The sequence below is a fragment of the Heloderma suspectum genome, chromosome 2 (assembly GCF_057233095.1).
Source record: "Heloderma suspectum isolate Gila_16-S chromosome 2, 16-S_ref, whole genome shotgun sequence".
In the NCBI taxonomy this organism is placed as follows: Eukaryota; Metazoa; Chordata; class Lepidosauria; order Squamata; family Helodermatidae; genus Heloderma; species Heloderma suspectum.
In genome coordinates, this window is record NC_139459.1 from 73,597,669 (window position 1) to 73,620,875 (window position 23,207).

At 43.7% G+C, this 23,207-nt stretch overlaps 1 protein-coding gene across 4 annotated transcripts in view; it reads right to left on the reverse strand.

The window, feature by feature from the left end:
* MCC (MCC regulator of Wnt signaling pathway) overlaps window positions 1–23,207 on the reverse strand; it is a 320,734-nt gene that overhangs the window by 288,887 nt on the left and 8,640 nt on the right. Inside the window, exon 1 of one of the 4 annotated variants that reach the window (XM_084833882.1) lies at window positions 8,014–18,216. The exons of the other annotated variants lie outside the window; for them this stretch is intronic. Coding sequence (XP_084690008.1) covers window positions 8,014–8,168 — 155 coding nt within the window. The 5' untranslated portion in view covers window positions 8,169–18,216. Of the gene's footprint in view, window positions 1–8,013; window positions 18,217–23,207 lie in introns of those variants that run through there. 4 annotated transcript variants of the gene reach the window in all.

Here is a 23,207-nt window from a genome sequence, read left to right on the forward strand (position 1 = left end):
AGTACATATAAGAGCCTTTAGTGAGAATCCATGTAGTCCTTTGCACAGATCATGAAACTTTAATCTCAAGTCTTGAGTTCAAATCTAAACTTGGCCACAGTTTCATTGGGCAGTTGTTCTCAGCTCGAATTCAATATCTGTGAAATGGAAATCATATTCCAGTTTTGTATAGCATCTATACATTAAAAATCTTAATATGCTAAATAGTAAACAAAATCTCCTTCACTGCAATAGAGGAAGTGGTGGCAAAATGGTTCACACACAAAGAGACACACACACATACTTACTTACAAGATGCTTCTATACTAGGTGTTCACTCTAAAACTTCCACTCTTTTTTCACTTGCTTTTGATGGGGCATCTACACGATGTCATCATTAAATCATTGTTCTGCATTTGCCCCATGCTTCCTGTGTCTCATTTGAAACCTCAGAAAATTGGCATTTTGGAGGGAACAGAATGGAACAGTAGCACAATCTCCACAGGTGTAGATTGTCTTGCTAAACTTCCACCTTTCTGAAGAGCCATTGTTTTAATGCATGGGGTGACATATGTTTGGTAAAAGTTTCTGCCAAATGTTTGAGAGCTTAATACTTGTGGTATCTTCTCAACAAGCAGTTTTTAAAGTAAATAAGCTATTAATTTTAACATGTTAGCAGCACAATGTGCACGCACCTTAAATCTTTTGACTGGGCAACCCTGATGCAGGGAATCCCTCTGGCAGAACAGAAGGAATATATTTCCAATTTCCAGCTGCCCACATCAAAATTTTAGGCACCAGTTATGCACAAAACTGAGTATTTCAGATGTGCAAACACAAAAATTCATAGGTGTTTGAGTTTTTTTGAGCTAGCAGTCACCAAACTCTGCAAAGTAATGTCAAATGAATATCTTCACCACAGTACACATAGGGAAAAGGAGATTCAAATATCAGACACCTAGCACCCTCTTGCAATAATCACTTTACCTCTGCCTAGGTACTGTACAACCCAGATTTTAGAGCCTTCCCACCAGACCTCCAGCTGACCTAATGTGTTCCCCCCTTACCCATGACGAAATGTCCTTCATGCCTATCCTCAGTCTCACTTAGCATAAGTTCTTCAACTTTCTCTCAGTGGAAACAAGGAACATGGCTCTTGTGCTACCACTATTTCAGTGACTCAAGAGATCCTATGTCCATACAACAATGTTGGTCTCTCATATTGCAATCGATCTTCATAAACTTGCTGATACTACTATCACCATCAATAATAAAGTATTAGTTAATATTTATGAAATGAAAGCAGAAAATCTCAGTATTCTATTAAGTTCACTCATAGATGCATCTTATGTGTACTCAGAAATAAGTTTTATGCAGTTCAATGGAGCTTACCCCGGCAAGTGGATACAGGATTACAGGCCCAGAGACTGAATTTTGCTGCATCCTATGAAGCCAGGCTTCCCTAACCTCGTGCCTGCCAGATGTTTTGGACTTCAACTCCCATTAGCTCCAGCAAGCACGGCTAATGGTCAGGAATGCCATGGTCCAAAGCATCTGAAAGGCACCAGGTTGGGGAAGGCTGTATTACCACAGGCTCTTCTAGATCTTATAGCCATCACACACGATGATCCAGCTTTAAAAAAACACACGCAGTAAACCAACCCAAGTACAACCATTAGATTTGCGTGCAACTCTTTGAATAAGCAAAGGTTGCAAATTGTGAGATTTTTCACAGGATTTTTGGCCTGTAAATAGCATGCAGTTACTAACTTGGTGTCAAAAATTCCCTATGGCTGTTTTTGTTGAAAGGATGCACACGTTCAACATATGTTTTCTTAAATAAACAGGCTATAATGGCTAATTCTGTAGTGGCTGAAATTGAAACAATCCTATCTTATTTGCCCACCTTATAGTAAAATAATGAAGTATAACAGTGTACATCAAAGTAATACGTTTGCAAACTGTATGTTACTGCTGCGTGTTCTAAGATGTTGCTTTGTAGCTGCAAATTAACGTTCTGTGTGTGAAGTAAATGCAAGTAAGTGAAGCATAGGTCTTAGCAATTTCAGAAACAAGCAACCCACAACCATATACAGGGAACACAAAGACAACTATAAACACAATTGTGAACTATAATCTTTCTTGTACTCTCCTATATTATCTAATTACAGAACTTATCTAGTGCACGCATACATGACTGAACACAAATGTATGGCTTATGATGGTTTATAGAAAAATCTGGGGAAGAAAATGTGTAAGTATGTGAAAATAATTATGCTGCAAAACAGAACAGTACTATGTGATAACTGGACTTGGCACGAGCCTGTTCTAGAGAGAGGATGAAAAATTAGCACCAATTCAATTTCTTCAGGTTCTGTAAGCAACAATGAATAAAGCAATCTTATAGGAATCATAGTATGTGTTTTCACCTCAACAATAAAGTATAACTGTGATGCTGCGGAGAAACCAAAGTCATCAGATTTTCCCCAATCCATTCAAAAATAATTTTAAATTTTTAAACAAACAATGTCAGAAAGGCTAGGAGTACATTCTCACAATCTACAGCCGCTTTCTCCAACCTGGTGTACTCCAGTTGTGTTGGACTTCAACTGCCATCATTCCCAGCCAGCATGGTCATTGGAAATTGTAGTCCAATGCATCTGAAGGGCACCAGGTTAGGGAAGGCTTGTGTAGGCACCTTCAGGCTACCCAGCAGTAACCAGGTCCCTCCTTATGAAATGACAGACAGATACTTCAGATGCTACAGATAAAGTTCAGCCAGCCTTATTCAGAGGATTATATTGCAGAGAATGAGAGTACACTGTTCTCCATTTCCTCACAGCATCTTATATCTTAGTTTGGAGCACATGGGTCAGCGTTCAGGTTACCCATTAAAATTGCATGTAGGAGCTTGCAGGAAACAAACCTCTGACCTGAGAAAGAGGCAAGAGGAAGGTTCACTAGAGAGGACTGCTAATTTGTCAGACACAGAGCAGTCAAGTTGTAAGTTATTCCTGCTCGGCACCCTGCCTCACTGGTAGCTTCCCCTGCCCCACCACCACTCCTGGGGGCGGAGAAAGACCCTCCCCTCCCTTCTAGGGTTAGATGTTTGTTTCCTGCAAGCCCACACATATAATTTGAATTGATGTGCTCCAAACTAAGATTCTGTTCACATTCTTTTTAAATTAGTTTAAGTATTAAACTTACTCCCAAGTAGACCAATATAAAATAGTCCACTCACTTTAAAACAGGAAGGATGGATCTTAACATAAACAATATGCCTAAATGTGTATAATTCTATTCCCCCCCACTTTGTTTTTTGTAATTTTGTGCTCAGAAATATTACCAGTAGAAATTAATACATTTTGGAAATAGTTTCAAAAATGCCCTGTCTTTTTGTAGGAAAATGTAAACAATGCCATTTAACTCGGTGGGTTCCAAATTATACCTCCACTCTCGAACTGAATTCCTTTCCAATATCAGTCAGCAATTATTCTTTTATTTGCCATTTTAAAATGTCAGCTTAACTATTCATAGACTGGCAATTAATTGTTCTCTCAGGAGGTGCCCTTTTCTCTCCATATGTGGCTCTACTATCCAGCTAGCATTCAAAGACTTTTCAATTTAAGGCACAACAAAGGGGTTCCACAGCTGAGACTCCATATAACTTCATTAGGTATCCAAATAGCGCATCACCATACACTAAATGAAGATATATGCAATGGAAAAGTGCTTGCCTTTACCAAAGGAATAAAAATCAGTTCTCCACAAAACTTCAGAAGTTTCAGATGGTTTTAAAAGCGAAGAAGAAACTTTACAGAGATGCAAGGGAGGGAAAGAGAAATACAAAAATGCCTAATGAATTTTGGAATGGCATAAAGGATAAAACCAATCAGAAAGTTTTAAATATTCATAACCCAGACAGTAAATTACACATTTATAAGAAAAGGCATTCCAACCATTCTCAGATTGTACTTTGTGACCATTGGTGATCTACCTCGGAGGATTTACTGGTGCTCCAGAAGTTAGGCATTTATAGGATTTAAATTTCTCTTCTTGGCATCCAACTAATTGTACAGATGTACTCTTGATTGCAGAGCAAAGCCAATCCTGAAGGCTTGCATTTGGAAACAAAGAGTTAAAGGTAACCTGCAGCAGCCTTCACTGGGGCCATGACTGTCATGAGAGGAGGCAAGGAAACTACCTTTGGAGATTTCTACTGGCATCTAGGAGGAAAGGAAAATACAGCAAAGCAAACTGGAGAGGTCAAGGCAGATGATATGTACTTAGGGCACCTTCATACATGTCCCAGCTATCATGCTTGCTCCTATGCTGATATAGGTCCATGTAGAAGTTCTCACCCACATGGTTCTTCAGGAGGTTTAGCAGGCTACACAAGCAACACCCAATACCTTAGGAGGAGCATCATTTGTATGCTATGTTTACCACCACAGCTACAGGCAGAAGGAGGTTTACACGGACACAGACTGTTGTGGGAGCAACTAAAGAGGAAGTGGCAACTAAACTAGTTGAGAGTATGTGTATAGAGTGAGTCTTAGACAGCAGAGACGAACCTTTGAACAAAGCCTCTATATTTATGGGGCCAGGATAATGCCTTGGCTTATCCCAGATCCTGATCCAAGCATATGTGAATGATGCAAGATCAATCTTCTATGCTTCTCCTGCCTTTATGGGAACTTTACGCAGCTATGTTCTTGGCTTGAGAACATTTGAGAATTCTTGATCTATTCCACATTACATTCAGAGAACCATTCCAGTTCCAAGACTAAAGCAAATATGGACTGCATCTTATACCTATGGAATGCTGGGAGTTGTAGGAATTTCTTCTATCTAAACATGCATAGGATTGCACCCTAAAGGTGAAATACAAATATGCCTGTGACGTATTGGTAGCAAGAGGTGGGCATTTTGACTCCTGACCCAGTAAAAATATAATGAAACAAATCTTTCAGGGTGTCAATAAGCAGCTAGATCAGAGCCTTCCTAATAACCCTTTCGAACTCTCTGTGAAGGCCTACCTTAAACTTCGAGAACTATGGCAGTGCATTCCAGGTTTGTGGGGGTCCTTAGTGTCTCCCAGAAGGCGAGTTTCTTCCCTGGTGGCAATTACCTCAGGCAGTCTGAGGCACTGTTGGAAATTTTAAATGATTGGTGGCTTGCCAGACCCACCTCTGCCATCCGATAAGCCCACGGCCAGGAAACGGGCAAACGAGAGGACCAAGGCACATGTCAGCACCGATCGGCTATGCCCTGGCAGCTGCTTAAGAGTGCCGAGTCCCAACATCTCCCCTGTACATTCTATTTTTAACCTGAAGAAGTTTCACTAGTAAAGGTTCACTACTAGCAGCAACATGTATGGGCCCACTTGCTCTTGAACTGGAGCCCCCAAGTGCCAAAGCACCTGGAGCCCGCTGACAACAAACTCCAAATGGAGAATGCTTTGGGGATGACAGAGGTTTAAGAAGGGAGTGGGAGAAAAGGGGGTGAAATTTACATCTCAGGAGTTGTGGACCCAACAACACAACTCCTAAGGGTGGGTGCAAAAGAATATCCTCTGTCAACCTTTAGTCAGGTCCTCTAACTCCTTCCAAGCTACAGTAGGGATTCTCTAGGTGTCTTTTAAAGGAGCTCTGAAATTAGTTTTGCTCCTTTTCTTTCATCATGCACTAATTTAAGAGTAAACATTAACAGATTCATCTTACCAGGCACATACGCTTCAAGTAACTGTCCAGGCATGCTCTTTGCGTACCCTCAGTTTGACGTATCTGTGTCTATAAGCAGACAGTCAAAAATTGAGATACTTGAGGCATTCAGCTTAACAGCCCAATGCTTAAACGTTCAGTGGGGCAACTTCCCAGTAAGTATGCGCCAAATTCCAGCCTTAGGCAAAGTCTGTTAAACTTGCATATCCATGCAGATCACTAGGGCTAGTTTCTGAGAAGACACATTGAAGATCCAGTGGTTAAGTTGCTATTTTCTACAAAGCAAATCTCACTGAACTCAGCATGACTTGCTTGAGAGCAGCTGCAAGAGTTTAGAACAGGCTGCAAGAGTTGTGAATCCCAAAATGCTACCTCTAAAGACAGACAATAAAAGGTAAAAAATTAAAAAGTGTTTTAATACACTATTCAAAAAACACATGTCCCCCCCGCCCCATCATGGACTGACTGGCTGACTACTGGACACTGAGGACTTACTGGGGAGTGAGTACTGGGAGTGTGGTTGCTTCTGCTCCTGTGCTTCTTTCTACCAGAGCAGCAGTAGGAAGCCTGTGGCCCTCCTGATGTTCTTGAACTTCAACTCCCATCAGCCCCACCCATCATTGCAAATGGTCAGGGATGATGGGAGCTGTAGTCCAACATCATCTGGAGGGCCACAGGTTCTCTACCTTTGTATTAGAGGGAAAACAGTGAATGTGAACAAATGTTGCCCTACCTAAAGGAACAAACATGTACACCACTCCTTGGTTCATATAGTGGAACTGCTGCAACTGTGACCAGTATCCCATACTCTGTATAAAATTCATTCTTCACAAGAGTTGTATATAGGTGTTGTTTTGAACTATATATAAAAAAAGCATTCTGCCTGTTTGCTTCAAAGCACCATTTCACTGGAGATCATTAGTGCAACCACATCAAGGATAGAAGCTACCAGAAGTCTTGCTATCTACAAGACTTCTTTTTAAAAACAAAAACAAAACTTCTGTGTATTTCCTCACTCATTCACAAAAAATGAACAAACCCTACAAAATCAAAAAGTCCCAATATCTACAACTTCAAACAGCTATATTTCAGCAAGACATACTGGGCCACCAATCGGACTTCTTAGATGGGAATGTATCTGTGGAGATACAGCAGTGCCACTCCTTCCAGCTCCACCACAGTAACAGAAGATCTCCTGCACCCTGGAGGAGGCTACACTGCAGCTCTTTCCTACAACAGTCTAAGCAAAAGGCACTCAGAGTTTAGGTATAAGAGGGAAGCTGAAAGACTGCCTATTTACTTTTATGTAAATAAATCTAACAACCCAGCTTAATTTAAAATAAAGCTCAACAGCAGTTAGCATGCATACAAGTAACAAAGAAGAACATGTCTTTGAGCATAAACAAAGTGCCTGCAGAGTCACCACAAACAGCACTTAAGGGCGCAATCCTATGGGGATAGTCAGCTGTCTCCAGACCCGGAGGCGACCACCTATCCAATGCAGGGCAGGCAGAGTGTGGAGAATATCTTCTCCTCCATGCTCTGGCCGCCCTGCATTTGCGGTTAGCCAATTTCAGTTGTCTAGCCCAAGCAGCTCGGCGCATGGGGGGGAGGACAGACAGCACATAGGAAGCATTGTACTAGTGCTTCCTCTGTGCCCGGCCCTCCCCACCCCCAAGGAACACCCCGTTTCCCCCTGCTGTGCGTTGCTCTTCCGCTCTGCATTGCTCTTCCAAGTGTGGAGCTGGGGACGAACCGTGCTACCTGTGGGGGGTGGGGCTGGGAGGTGGTTTTCTGGCTCCCAAGTCAGTTCTGAAAAAAACAAAAATCCTATGGCCATTTAGCTGCTGTCTAGCAGCCATAGGATTGCGCCCTAATACATTTAGGACTAGTAGTAAGAGTTCTTCTGACAAGAACACAGCTTCCTGACACCACAATTGGAATTTAAACCTTTAGTTCAAATTTATGGCCACACAAATAATGGACACAAAAAGGTAGGGGAGAATAACTTGTGGTCTAACCACGTCTTCAGAAATAGTTGACCATGGGAACGCCTATGTGAAGAATTTCAGAATTACAAGGGCTAGCTTGCCAGAACGGTGGACAAGCAGAAGTGGGCGTGATGTTTGGTCCGTTCCGCGTTCTTTGCTCAAAAGCCGTCCGCCTGTGAGCAACTCCCCTGCACCACCATTCTGCAGAGTGCAACTCTCCACCGAGAAACTTGCTAAGAAGTTGAGCCGCCGCTTTCTGTGGGGGCGCGGAGGAAAGCGTTTGCTTCTATCGCTGCTACAGCAGCGGCGGCGGCTGTTACCTGCTGATGTAGCCGTCGCCGTCCCCATCGCAGGTCTGGAAGAGGCGCCTCATCCTCTCCTCCTCGCCCGTGCTGGAAGTGTCGCTGCTGCTGCTGCCAGTGCTGCTTATGCTCACCTCCACCACCACGGCCGGGGCTGCCGCTGCCGCCATCATGCGCTCTCTCCAGAGGAGGAGGAGGAGGAGGTGGCGGCAAGGGATGGGGGTGGCGGCAGCTGCACAAGCCCAGGCAGTCGCCCAAGTTCCTCGGAGCCCTCAGCTCGCGGTGGCCCCACACAGACAATCCCTCCTAACCCGGCCGTCGCGCATACAAAGCGCGAGCGGCGGCACAATGCAAACAAGGGGGTGGGGAATTCCAGGCGCTTCGCCTCTTCTCGCGCACGAATTCAGCGCGCGCCTCTTCTCGCGCCAATCAGCGGCATCCTGGTGACCGTGCGCGCCTTTGCCGGAGCGGCCCCGCTCAGGCGCGTTCTGCTTCTGCAGGGATAGCCCAGGGGGCGTCGCGCGCTCCATGGGAAAGTTCAGAAGGCGGCGGCGGAACTTGAGCGGTTGCTGCGAGCGACGACGGGCTGCCCGCTAGCCGCCCGCCTAGGAAGCAGAGCCGGGCAGTCACGCAACGTAAGGCTTACCCACTGCCTTTTTCTTCTGCAGCGCTTCTTACCGCAGTGAACGAGCGTGACCCGATCCAAAGAACGTGTATATGCCATTCATCTAGTTGCACTGTGCATTTGTGTACGAACTAACTGCCTCGTCACAAGAGCTGTGTATGTGGACGTGCTGATATTTAGTCCTACATAAAGATCATTCTGCCTTTTGATTCCACCATCCAATCTGCAACCGCACCAAAGGTAGAAATTAACATAACTTTTGTCATCCACACACATTTTTATGTCTTTCTGTCAGGTTAACCACCTTTAACCACCAAGGTCCATCCTCATTTCCTTCAGAAGAGCTAACCTTTTTGTGTGACCAAGGATTCCAGTTTGACTAGCACAGACTAAATTTTATTTACAAATAAAAAGGTTATGATTGTTGAAAAGTCACACTTCCTCAACATCTCGTGGAAGTTCTCCTTTATCTTCATTCATATTTTTAATCCAATGAATCCATTTTAAACTATTGCTACAACTTTTTGCATTTTTTCCCCTTAATTAGCTTTTTGAGCAGTTGTACAGTCACACTGCTGGCTCATGCTCAGCTAGTGATCAACTAAGGCCACAATTCTATAGTCAGGTACCTGGGAGTAAGTGCCATTGCACTCAGTGGGGCTTACTTTTGAGTAGACATGTAAAGGATTTCACTATCAGACACCTAGATCTTTTTCACATGTACAGCTGCTGAACCAGGTCTCCCCGTACTTGTGCCTTTTTCTTTTCTTTTTTGTACTTAAATGCAGAACTTTGCATTTATCTCTGTTGAAGTTAATCTTGTTGGTTCTGCCCACTGTTCCAACTTGTCAGAATCATTTTGACTCTTGATTCTGTCTTCTATAGTGTTAGCTATCCCTCCCAACTTTATGTCATCACCAAATTTGATGAGCATCCCGTCTGTACCCTCCTCCAAGTAATTTATAACTATGTTGAAAAGCAAAGGGGCTAGGACAGGGTCCTGTGGCACCCCACTCCAGATTGCCACAAAGCCATGGATTAGAACTCCCTCAATATTGGCTGTTCAACCAGCTGTGGATCCACCTAACAGTTGCATCACCCAGCCGGCATTTTACCATCTTGTCAACAAGGGTATCATAGAAGACTTCACCAAATGCTTTGCTGAAATCAAGATATGCTGTGTTCAAAGCATTCCCATGATCTACCAAAGTATCAGAAAAAAAGAGATAAAGTCTAGCCTGACTCATTCTTGATAAATCCATGCTGGCTCCTATACTTTTCTAGATGCTGTTCTAGAATTTTGCCCACTACTGAAATCAAACTGACAGGTTTGTAGTTCCCTGGATCCTCCCCATTTTGAAGATAGTTTTCCCTATCTCCACTGTCCAACACCTCATCCATTCTCCAAGAATTCTCAGATCACAGCTGCTCTGAAATAATGCCCCAAAGCTCCTTCAGCACCCTGGGATGTAATTCATCTGGCCCTCAAGATTGAACTCATTTAAAGTAGCTATATGATCCTTATCTCATTACCTATTCTGGGCTGGAAATCCCTTCTTATATCTGACTGCATCTCCAGTTTTCGCCACTGTCACGAAGTGGCGGCAGCACTCCTAGGCAGTAGTTGCTAGCATCTGCTCTACAGCCAGCATGCATACCCAGTTAGGCTTTCTCTTGGGCAGCAAGTAGGGACAGGTACAGATGCACTTGTTCTACTGCCCTCCCAATCTTCAACCTGAGCTGAAAGACTCAGTTTGTCCCACGGCAGAGCCAATCCTTAAGAAAGGCTGAAGAAGCTGTGAGATTTTAGTTTAGAAAAAAGGACAACTAAGGGAGGACATTATATGCTTACAAAATGATGTACAATGGGGAGAGACTGAATATAGAAAAATTCTGCCTTTTTGCTCACAAATCACTAAAACTTGGATTATCCAGTGAAGATAAGAAACTGTATCATATCAAGTCAGACCATTGGTGCATCTACCTTGTATTGTCTACACTGAGTGGCAGCAGCTCTCCAAAATTTCAAATAGGAGTCTACCAGAACTGAGTGGTTCAAGAGGAGGAAATACATATTAATACAAGACAGGTATTGGTCATAAAATGATGTGATGGTGACTAGCACAGATGGTGTGTCTTCGTATGTAAAGGATAGTTCTACCAACCAATGGCTATTGGCTATAATAGCTAAAGACAGAATCTCCATATTCAGAGATAGTATACTTTTGATTATCAAATTCTGAGAGCAAATATCTTGGAATGGCTATCTCATCAAGAACCGCTTGTGCACTTCCCGCTATTGACCAGTATTGGAAACACAATGCAGGACTAGATGGATTTTTGTTTGATCCAGCAAAGCAAAGGCCACTTCTTATATTCATATGCAAAATACATAGGAAATTAATATGCATCTCTCATTCCAGTTCTGTATAGACAGAGGACGACGTCTAAAATGTTGAATAGACCCAAGGTATGAGAACATTTTTTTGTGATTCTTGTTTGGCTACTGCATGGTTTTAATCAGACTCGGCACTAGCAGCTGGCATCCTAGGCATCTGCCTGGGGCCTACTGTTGTCAAGTGAGCACAGCCTGGGCCATTACTCTCTCTCTGCTGACGTGGCTATATCCCAGTGGGGGAATGCAGTAGCAGCAGGGAAGCAGCACAGCAGCAGAAACAGTGTTCCCTCGCCTGGGGCCTCCAGAAACCTGGCACTGGGCTTCGGTTTTATTTATACTAATAAATCTGAGATTTCCCCAGATCTCTTATTTACTATTTCTGTCAAGCCACTTTGCCTAAATCCAGTCTATTTATCTGAACATACACTAATCTTAATCCAAACTAAAGGATGAAAAGCTATCAACTAAAGCCCCACCCCATCTTTCAAATTCCAAAGAAGTGCATGCTCACACTCTCTTCTAGTCAGTCATGACTTGGCACACTGTACTAGCCTTCCCCAGCCTGGTGCCCTCCAGTAGTTTTTGACTGCAATTCCTATCAATCCCAGTCAACCTGGTACCCTCCAGATGATTGCTGGATATGATGTAAATTGCATCTGATGATGGATGCACTGGCCTTGAAACCTTCTGGCCTTGTGTGATGGGTGTATGGATGTATAGGCATAAGACTTCTACACATATGGAAGAATCCCAAATGGTTGATTCCCCATTGCATGGAGGAGCTCTACACATGTGTGTTGGAACCTCGAGAGACCTCTTCATGTACAAATCACGTGAAAGGGCATCACTTGTAGAAAGGGGGGTGGGGGGCAAGACCAGAGAGGCATGGCCTTGCAGCTCCTTTTCATGTGTGATGCCCATTCACAACGTTCACGCATGAAGGGGGCCTAGGCCACCATAATGGTGTGTTGTAACTAACAGTGGCCTGGCTCCTTTCAGAAAGTTTGCCCTCCCTTTATTCTTCACCTCTTTCTTCATTGTTCTTCACCATACTTCTGAAAGTTTTTAGCTTGTTAATTTTAATGGCATCATGGAAATGCTTCAGTGGTGGGATGTTCTCTGTTCTAAAGTTGGCATTACAGTGTGCTCCTGCTTCATATTCCTTCACCAATCTACAGACTACTTTCTGAGAAGCTACATTTTCTGCGGAGGTAATAATTAGATCGTATGTTCCAGCAAACAGGTTTGATGCTTTGAAGTCGTTTCATTGCTGCTGACATTGCATTCTTATGTTTTCATGTGCACCACCGCATGATCAAGATCTCCTGCACTTAAAAAAAAAAAAACTTGCCCAGAAATGCCCTCCGGTGATCTCCTGTACTATAATATCTCTACAGAGCACCTGATTATAGACTGAATCTTGATGTACTACCTAAAGTTTCCATTTTATTTTTATTCTTCGGAAGGCCATAGCTTAGTAAGAAAATAAGAAGAGCCCTGCTAGTTCATAAAAGGTAAAGGTGTCCCCAACCAGTTGTGTCTGACTCTAGGGTGTGGTGCTCATCTCCATTTCTAAGCTGAAGAGCCAGCGCTGTCCGAAGACGCTTCCATGGTCATGTGGCCGGCACGACTGAACACCGGGGTGCACGGAACGCTGTTACCTTTCCCGCCGAGGCAGTACCTTTCCCGCCGAGGCGGTACTTGCAATTTCTTGCTTTTGAACTGCTAGGTTGGCAGAAGCTGGGACTGAGGACAGGAGCTCACTCTGTCACGCAGCACTTGGGTCTCGAACTGCTGTCCTGCTGACCTTCCGGTCTGCAATTCAGCATCTTAACCACTAAGCCACCGCGGCCCTGCTAGTTCATACCAAAGACCTATCTAGTCCAATAGTCTGTTTTCACATTGGTCAACCAGATACTTACAGGAAGCCCACATGCAAGACATGAGGCTTGAGTGCAATAGCAGCCTTCCACTCATGTTCTGCAGCAACTGGTTTTGAAAGGCATGCTGGCTCTGATATGGGAGGTAATATATAGCCATCATTACTAGCAGCCTTTGATAGCCTTATCCTGGGAGAAGACATGCTTTGCATGCAGGACATCAGTTACAAGAACCTCAGGTAGCAAGGCTGGAAAGACCCTGCCCCAAATTGTAGGGAAGCCACTGCCAGTCAGAGTAGACAGTGCTGGAATATATGGAGCAATTATCTGATTCAATACAAGGCATCATTATTATGTGTACTGTCAGCTCAGTGGTGCCAGAGAGACTAATTTAAAAGTATCCTGAGGCTGTTCTACCGGAAGCATTGTCATTCAGGCATAGTGGGAATAGTAAACAAATAGCAGGTGTAATTCATTTTGTTACAAGAAAAGCAGCAGTGGAACCTCCTCTGACATAAGTCTTCTACCAGGCCATTAACTTTTTCCAAGCATAAGCAGAGGGCTCTCAGAATCCCATCTGACCTAGATCCCTGAGAAACCTCTTCAGAGGAAAAAGGGTTGGAATTCACAGAAAACCCTACCCTCACAGAATACCAACACTAACACAGAATACCAATACTAACAGCCTGAGGATGTTCCCTCCAATAACCCCATCCCAAACCTTGCCTCAATTCCTGCCTCACCTCCTTTGTCCCTCAGGTCTCAGAGCAAACGTGGCAAGAGACCCGGTGGCAAACGCAGAGCTCTACTGCCAAACAGCTCTATTGCCAGAAGCAGAGGCTCAATCAGGAGCTCTTTGCTTCCACATCAGGTGCATCACATAGCCAACTGCCTGATTCTTATCATGCATCTCCCCACCTGGGAGATGAGTTCCATGCAAGCCAGTTTTCGTCATACCTTATATATTTGCACTTATGTACTGTAAGTGCATGAGCCCTTGTTGAGGAAGCACCACTACAGAAAAGGTAATGAAGGTGAAAGTGAAGGATTGCTGTTTTCACCCCAACAACCCTGCAAGGTAGGCCAGGCCAAACTTGGCCACAAGTTTTCCCCAAATTAACCCAGTACCTCCCTTCCAGGCCAACAGGCACTGTATTTAGCACTGAAGTTATTCAGGACACACCACACCAAGTGGAAAGTTGGGTAAAAGTTTATTAGGGGTAAGGAACAAAAAGGAAGGAATAGTGAGAGGTGGTAGGTTGTACAGGAAATTACAAGCAAGGTACAAAATTCTAAGCAAAACCCAAAACGCCGAACACCAAGGTACACACTCCCAAGAGCAAAACAATAAAGCTAGCTAGTCAGTCCTATACATACCAAAGTATGGACCCCCCAGGATAGCCATCCACCACCAGCGCACCCTAGTACTGTCAGAGCCAAGAAGGGATACCTGCCCCTTCCTTAGCCCTCCTTTTATTGCCCAGCCTCAGCAACCCAGGGCAGATTTGAACACTCAATCCCAACCCAGGCTCAGGACACCCCAATCCACCCTCCAAAGAGGTTGCATCTTCCCACCAGACCCAGCTGTTATCATTTTCCCAATTAGTCAGAGCAAACCCTGGCCTTGAGATACTGGGCTGAGAAACAGCTAAAAGCAATCAATCTCCAGGTGGCTGTTTAGTATGCGACTACCCCAGCGGCCTTCATGGCTACTACTCTATTAACTCATTCTTGATAGTGAACATCCTGAACTAGCCATGTGCCCTATCATCTGGGTTATAGCCTCCCTGCTGGATGGGCTATATATGCATGTCGGTGTCCTGTGATTGGATACAGAGTTACCCCCAATCCTATACTCTATCATTGTAACATGGATGGAATGGCAGATTGGGGTCCTCCCCCCAGTTCTATATGTGGAGTTGTAGTGATGAGTGCTCTGAGATCAATACATCCTTGGGGCTAGAAATCAAGGCTGAAAGGGAACAGGATTTGCAGTAAGTCCTCTGCTGATCCTTAAGCCATCAGACCAGATGTGCTGGCCAGTGGAGAAATGGTAAATCTTGAAATGCAGCACCCATCATGACAGTGCCCTTAGCCAGGGCCCCAGTCAGTCCCAAAATGCAGACAGCTGTGTTGATCTGTGTGTGTGTGTGTATGTATAATATTACCTACATGTGTACACACACACACACACACACACAATATTCACTATATATACACACACACACACACACACACATACACATATATACAGTCAGGGCCAGAAATATTGGAACAAGGATTGTTTTGGCAGTTGGCCTCTGTACACCACCACACTGAAGTTGAAAGGAAACACACCCAGATGGGAGCGAAGTCAGGACTTTCAGCTGTAATTCAAGGGGGTTGACAAAAGTGGGGCACTAACCATTTAGGAAGGACAGCCACTGGCATACACACACACCATATATGGAAAACCCATATATTATACTATCCATATAATCCCACGAGATGGACAAATGCATAGTTTATTACAATAATGTTTAAGTATAACAGCGTTTAACTCTTGATTTTCCTTTGCGAGTTGAAATTAAGATAGTTAATTTTTCTTCATCATACTTGTTTAGTACAAGGCAGTGATGTGGATTTTCTGGAAAATATAGAATTGGAAAAATTTCCAATGCAAATTAGGTTGATTTGCATAGGGTTATTTGCATAGGGAAATTTTCAGTTTGCATTGGAAAATGCCCTAGAACAGGGGTGGGCAACTTGTGACCCTCCATAAACAATGGACGTAGGCGCATGCACTATAACGGAGAGAACAGCTCTGATAACGCCCAGTAATAGTCCTCAGACACATGTAGGAAGAAAGCCAGACTATGAAGCACATGGTCTTCGACATCTATATACTAATGCCCAGAGTATGGGAAACAAACAGAACAAACTTGAACTCTTAATACAGGAGGGAAATTATGACTTGATAGGTATAACTGAGACTTGGTGGGATGACTCTCATGACTGGAATACAGCAATTGAAGGATATAACTTGTTCAAAAAGAACAGGAGGAACAGAAAGGGAGGTGGGGTTGCACTGTATGTGAAAAATATGTATCTCTGCACAGAAATACAGGAGGATGAGCTTGGTAGCCCCATCGAGAGCATCTGGATCAAAATAAATGGAGCAAAGAATAAAAGGAACCTGGTAGTCGGAGTCTACTACCAGCCACCCAACCAAGGAGAAGACGAGGATGAAACTTTTGAAAAGCAAATAGCCAATGTTTCAAGGAAGCATGATGTAGTAGTAATGGGGGACTTCAATTTTCCCGATATTTGTTGGGAGACAAATTCTGCAAAACATGGCCTCTCCAGGAAATTCCTGACTTGTGTGGTGGATAACTTCCTCCTACAGAAAGTAGAGGAAGGAACTAGAGCAGTGGTTCTCAACCTTCCTAATGCCGCGACCCTTTAATACAGTTCCTCATGCTGTGGTGACCCCCAACCATAAAATTATTTTTGTTGCTACTTCATAACTGTAATTTTGCTACGGTTATGAATCGTAATGCAAATATCTGATATGCAGGATGTATTTTCATTGTTACAAAACCATACTGTAAAAAATCCTCACTATATTTTCTTTTCTTAACGTTCTCTACATGATCCATTGTCATGGGATGGTTTGCTAATGAAAATAATATATAACAATAGATTTAATAATACAAAAGAAGATACATGGCATAGTTCTGTCAATACAGTTCATTAAAGTTTCCTATGATTTACCATTCTCTGTTGTTGTTTTTACATACCTGTTACTGTCACAAGGGGGCAGTATTCACATCAACCACAGCTGAATATAAAAAGACAGATCAGCATCCAGATTAAGTTCCCATGGTACAGATTTTTTTTTTGGCAGTAGTTGATGATTTTACAGTACATGATTTTACATTTACCCAGTAATTATAATTCATGAAGTGTTGTTTTACCTCCAATACTGCTGCTTTCAACACAGTAGCTGCTTTTAACAGAGTAGCTGCTTTCAACACAGCAGCTGCTTTCTACACAGTAGCTGCTCTCTACACCTGTGACTGGTCCGCATAAGTACATTATGGCGCCAACCCTGTCACATAGACCTGTATTTGTACGGGGTGTATGTGATGGGGTTGGCGCGATGATGTCATCACGCCGGGTACTCGTATGTGGGCATATCTGCATGTGGGCGGACCCGCCTGGAGACGGATAGAGGAGCGGTGTCTCAGTTCCTAAGACCATCGGAAATATGTGTTTTCCGATGGTCTTAGGCGACCCCTGTGAAAGGGTCGTTCGACCCCCAAAGGGGTCACGACCCACAGGTTGAGAACTGCTGAACTAGAGGATCGGCTATCCTTGACTTGATCCTAACCAACAGAGATAACTTAGTGGATAAAGTAGCAGTTGCAGGAACTCTGGGGAAAAGCGACCATGTTGCACTTGAGTTCTTGATTCTAAGGGAAGCAAAAGCCAAGTGTAGTCAAACGCGTACCTTGGATTTTAGGAAAGCTGATTTTAATAAATGCAGAACAATGATCAGTAAGGTCTCATGGCAAGCGACGCTAATGAGAAAAGGAGTCCAAGATGGGTGGGAGATTTTAAAAAAGGGAATTCTCAAGGCACAATCACAAACAATTCCAACAAGAAAAGGTGGAAGACAACAGAAGAAGCCAATGTAGCTTCACAAAAAGCTTAGGGATGACCTGAAAACATAAAAGGACACATATAGGAAGGGGAAAGACAGCCAAGTAACAAAGGAAGAGTACAGGCAGGTAGCACAGAATTGCAGGGATGGCGTCAGGAAGGCTAAAGCTGAGAACGAGCTGAGGTTAGCAAGGGATGCTAAAAACAACAACAAGGCTTTCTTTAGCTACGTGCATAGTAAAGGGCAGAGGAAAGAAACGGTTGTACAGCTATTAAATAAGGATGGCAAATGATAACAGATGACAAAGAAAAGGCAGAGGTGCTCAATTCCTACTTTGGCTCAGTCTTCTCCCAAAAGAGGGTCTATGACCCCCCTGGCAAAGGCGAAGTGCAGGCTGAAGGGGCAGGATTGCAGCTTGAGATCGATAGGCATATGGTCAAGGAACACCTAATTACTTTGAATGAGTTTAAATCTCCAGGGCCAGATGAACTGCATCCTAGAATAATAAAGGAGCTGCCAGAAGAACTCTCAGAACCGCTGTCTATTCTCTTTGAGAAATCATGGAGGACTGGGGAAGTGCCAGATGACTGGAGGAGAGCTACTGTTGTCCCTATCTTCAAAAAGGGTAAAAAGGAGGAACCTGGGAACTACAGACCAGTCAGTCTGACATCAATCCCTGGGAAAATTCTGGAGCAGATGATAAAGCAATCCATCTGGAAGCACCTTGAAAACAATGCAGTGATTACTCGAAGCCAACATGGATTTGTCAAGAACAAATCCTGCCAGACGAATCTGATCTCATTTTTTGATCAAGTAACCTCCCTTGTAGACCGTGGGAATGCTGTAGACATCATATACCTCGACTTCAGCAAAGCTTTCGACAAAGTGCCCCATGATATCCTGATGAGCAAACTAGCTCAAAGTGGGCTAGATGAAACAATGATCCGGTAGATCCACAGTTGGCTACAGAATCGGACTCAAAGAGTGCTTATCAATGGGATCTTCTCAAACTGGGGAGAGGTAACGAGTGGGGTACCGCAGGGCTCAGTCCTGGGCCCAGTGCTCTTCAACATTTTTATTAATGACTTGGACGAGGAGGTGCAGGGAATGCTGATCAAATTTGTAGATGACACAAAATTGGGCGGGATAGCCAATACTTTGGAAAACAGAAACAAAATTCAACGTGATCTGGATAGACTGGAGCGCTGGGCAGAAAACAACAGAATGACATTTAATAGGGATAAATGCCAAGTTCTGCACCTAGGAAAAAGAAACCAAATGCACAGTTACAAGATGGGGGATACATGGCTTAACAACACTACAAGCGAGAAAGATCTTGGAATTGTTGTCGATCACAAGCTGAATATGAGCCAACAATGTGATGTGGCTGCAAAAAAGGCAAATGCTATTTTGGGCTGCATTAATAGAAGCCCAGCTTCCAAATCCTGGGAAGTACTAGTTCCCCTCTACTCAGCACTGGTTAGGCCTCATCTGGAGTACTGTGTCCAGTTCTGGGCACCACACTTTAAGAAGGATGCAGACAAACTGGAGAGGGTTCAGAAGAGGGCAACAAAGATTATCAGAGGACTGGAAACAAAGCCCTATGAAGAGAGACTGAAAGAACTGGGCATGTTTAGCCTTGAGAAGAGAAGACTGAGGGGAGATATGATAGCACTCTTCAAGTACTTGAAAGGTTGTCACAGAGAAGAAGGCCAGGATCTCTTCTTGATCATCCCAGAGTGCAGGACACGGAATAATGGGCTCAAGTTACAGGAAGCCAGATTCCGGCTGAACATCAGGAAAAACTTCCTGACTGTAAGAGCAATAGGACAATGGAACCAATTACCTGGGGAGGTGGTGGGCTCTCCCACACTGGGGGTGTTCAAGACGAGGCTGGACAGCCATTTGTCAGGGATGCTCTGACTTGGATTCCTGCATTGAGCAGGGGGTTGGACTCGATGGCCTTGTAGGCCCCTTCCAACCCTACTATTCTATGATTCTTTGTCTGGCCTACAACTCTTATCACCCCTCACCATTGGCTATGCTGGGTACAGCTGATACATAAGCCGAAACATCTGGAGGGTCACAAGTTGCCCACCTCTACCTAGAGAGATCTAATTTAGCATGTTTAATTTAGGTGTATTTAGTAAACAACAAAACCAAAAAGGTATCCCATGTTAATTTTTTGTCCCAATACACCGCAAGTGTGTGACCTAAAATATTTGAGGGGAAAATTAAAGCACACAATGTGATTTAAATGTTATATTATGTAGTTTTTAAAATAGGAATACTTGTAAAAATGTAAAGACAAAAGCATGTACTTCCCATATGTTGCTTAAATTTAAGACACCCCCCCCACACACACACAAGGTACTGTTGACACACTAATAAATTTTAGCAATCCAAATAACTGTACATGATATGCTGACAACCACTCATCTATTTCAACCGAGTTCAACTGTCTCCCATAAGGTTGTTGGGGCACAAGTTTCACAACAGTTTCAGTGTTACTATTTATTACTTCCCTTTCTCTTTGAGACATATATGTATTTGAATAACATGTATGTATTCTCTCACATATTTGCTACGGATAATCACTTGAAAATATTAATTACAACTTTGAAACCGCCAAGCTTGCCCAATATTGTATTTGCAACTGGCATACATTCATTTTTACTAAAGAACTTCTGAAACAGAAAATTTTCCATGGAAAAATAAAGTACTTGAACATTTTCTGTTTTGGAAAATTTTCCGCCCCACATCACTGGTACTAGGCTGATTGATACTAAGAGCTGGATTAATTGACAAGCATGTCTGCATAGCTATTCAGTTTTTGTCGTTTTTTAGAACCCTCACAGTAGCTGCAATTGTATGCTTTATTTCAGAGGGTTTTATGCAATGAAGACTGTAGGCAAGACTACTTCGCTGTTGTGTTCCTTACAATTATGCAACAGCTCCACATACTGGCAGTTAAATATAAATAACAGTACAATGAACTTCTATGCATTTTGGTGTTATCCTGATAAACCTAATGCACTTTGAATGTAACTTCAGTGACTGGCAGGCAGTGTTCTACTGCAGATGTAATGGCTTTGGAATCTCCCTAGCTGCTATAATTCAACATTTATTTATTCTTCTTCTGGGTCACATTCTGGAGGAAAATCCCAAACACAGTTCTGCAACTCTGAAGCAGAAACTAGTTAGTTGAGCACAGTACTGATTGGCTGGGCCTTCATGATGTCTCCAGGAAACCTCTCTCTCTAAATCCTGAAGCAATTTTGCCCTTAAAAAAATTCCTTTAAAAAGTTAATAAGGCAACAGAATGACAGTAATCAGATGATTGTTCATGTTGTGCCTTTGAAAGTAAAGAGGCCAACAGCCCACCTGAAACATGAGGAGATAGGCCAGATTGATGGCCAAGCTGAGATAGCATTTATTTTCTGTTGCTGTTAATAATATTATTCCACCAAATAACCAATATTTTCTGGGCAGATTACAAACAGTAATGGATGTCTGTTATATCAGTTGAGAAGCCAGACTCATCCTGCAGGTACAGGATACGCTGTGATCTCTCTATATTATATCTGACATCACCCCAAATCTGCTGACCTTAAGACATATTCCATCATATATAAACCATGGCCAGAAACCCTTAGTTTACTTTGTGCTGTGGGCTGCTTCTAGACATGCCTTTTTCCATACTGAATATGCTCTACTAGTTCATCTCCAGTATTATTCCTGACCCCATATTTCAGAAGAAGGTTTCCTAAAGGCTCAGTCCTATTGACTGCACCCTCAATGATCGGAAGCCCCCAAACTCGGAAGCTTCCGATCATCCAATGCAGGGTAAGAGGAGCATCAGAAGCGATCATTGCCTCCCCGTGCTCCTGCCCTGCATTTTTTGCTAGACAGGCTTTTTCTCCTAGCAATGTGCTTCGGAGGGGGAAGAAAGGAGGCTGGAGAGGCCTCAGAATAGCTCCTGTCCTGGCCTCTCCAATCTCCTCCCTCTCCACCCACCAAAATGCTTCCTTTTCCCATTGTCGGAGGGCAGCCAGCATGGTTCTTTCCACACCACACGCATGGGGGCAGATCTCCGACTTCCACGGCCAGAGTGCTGTCTGCAGCCTCGGAGGGGGGAATCCTCAGTATCCTATGGCCCCTCAGACAAGGCCTAAGGGTCATAGGATTGCTCCCTAAATGTATTTCTTAAACGTAAGCAATTTTTCTCCAGGAAAAACATAATGTATAAAGTGGTCTTGAGCTGCCTGCAGAGGCAAGCAACTGGCCCTGAGTAACAGGTATGGGGAAAAGAGGATATGGCATGGGGAAATTATAAAATCTGCTTTATATTTTGACCCCCATTTTCAGTGTGTTATAAAAGGCAAAAATATGTCATTATGCAACATCCAAACATATAAAGAAAGCTAGACTATATTAATCAAGGGTGATGATAGCTGTAGAGGATGGCACCATGAATGAAGCTCCTTAACACAGCAACCGAGCACTTGACAATGGCTTTCGTTTCCAACTTGTCAAAGAGAAGATCAAAGATTTTTTTAACATCTTCAATCATAGACATGGATTCATTTTTATTAAGCTAAAGTTTACTTGTTAGGTCATCAGATCTTCCAGACAGTTATTATTTCAGAAGGGACTTAACACTTCAAAACCTTTTTGGACTTCTGGCACTGTACAGTTCTTCTGGACCTCTCAGTGGCTTTTGATACCATCAAACATGGTATCCTTCTGGATCGTTTATCTGGATTGGGCTTCGGAAGCACAGTTTTAAAGTGGTTCCGGTCCTTTCTGGAGGAGTGGCCTCAGAAGGTGCTGCTGCAGGACTTTGGTTCCACCCCATGGCCATTAACCTGTGGGGTGCCACAAGATTATATCTTGTCCCCCATGCTTTTTAACATCTACATGAAACTGCTGGGGGAAGTCATCAGGAGGTTTGGGCTGAAATGTCATCAATATGTGGATGATACTCAGCTCTATCTCTCGTTTCCATCTGCACATCCCAGGGATGCTTTGGAACCCTTGAACCAGTGTCTGGAGGCTGTTTTGGGATGGATGAGGGTGAACAAAGTGAAACTTAATCCCGACAAGACAGAGGTACCGTGGGTTGGGAAACCAATTACTTTGGATGGAGGTTTACAACTGCTCTTAGATGTGGTTGCCCTCCGAGTGCACAGTCTGGGAGACCTCCTGGACTCTGAGCTAACTGGGGAAGCCCAGGTGGCTGCAGTGTCCAGGTGTGCTTTGTACCAGCTTAGGCTGGTATACCATCTGCGGCCCTATCTGGAGAGTACAGACCTTGACTCAGTTATCCACTCACTAGTCACATCCAGGCTGGACTACTGTAATGTGCTATACGTGGGGCTGCCTTTGAAGATGGTTCAGAAACTCCAGCTTGTGCAGAATGCGGCTGCCTGAGTATTGGTAGGGGTGAGGCGATTCGATCACATAACGCCTATACTGCATTGGTTACCAGTGTGTTTCTGAGCCCAATTCAAAGCACTGGTTTTGACCTTTTAAAACCTTCAATGGTTCAGGACCCAGTTACTTGAAGGACTGCCTTCACCCGTATCAGCCTGCCCTCACTTTAAGATCAGAAAGAGAGACCCTTCTCATCTGCCCACCCATGAGAGCAGTCAGGTGGGTGAT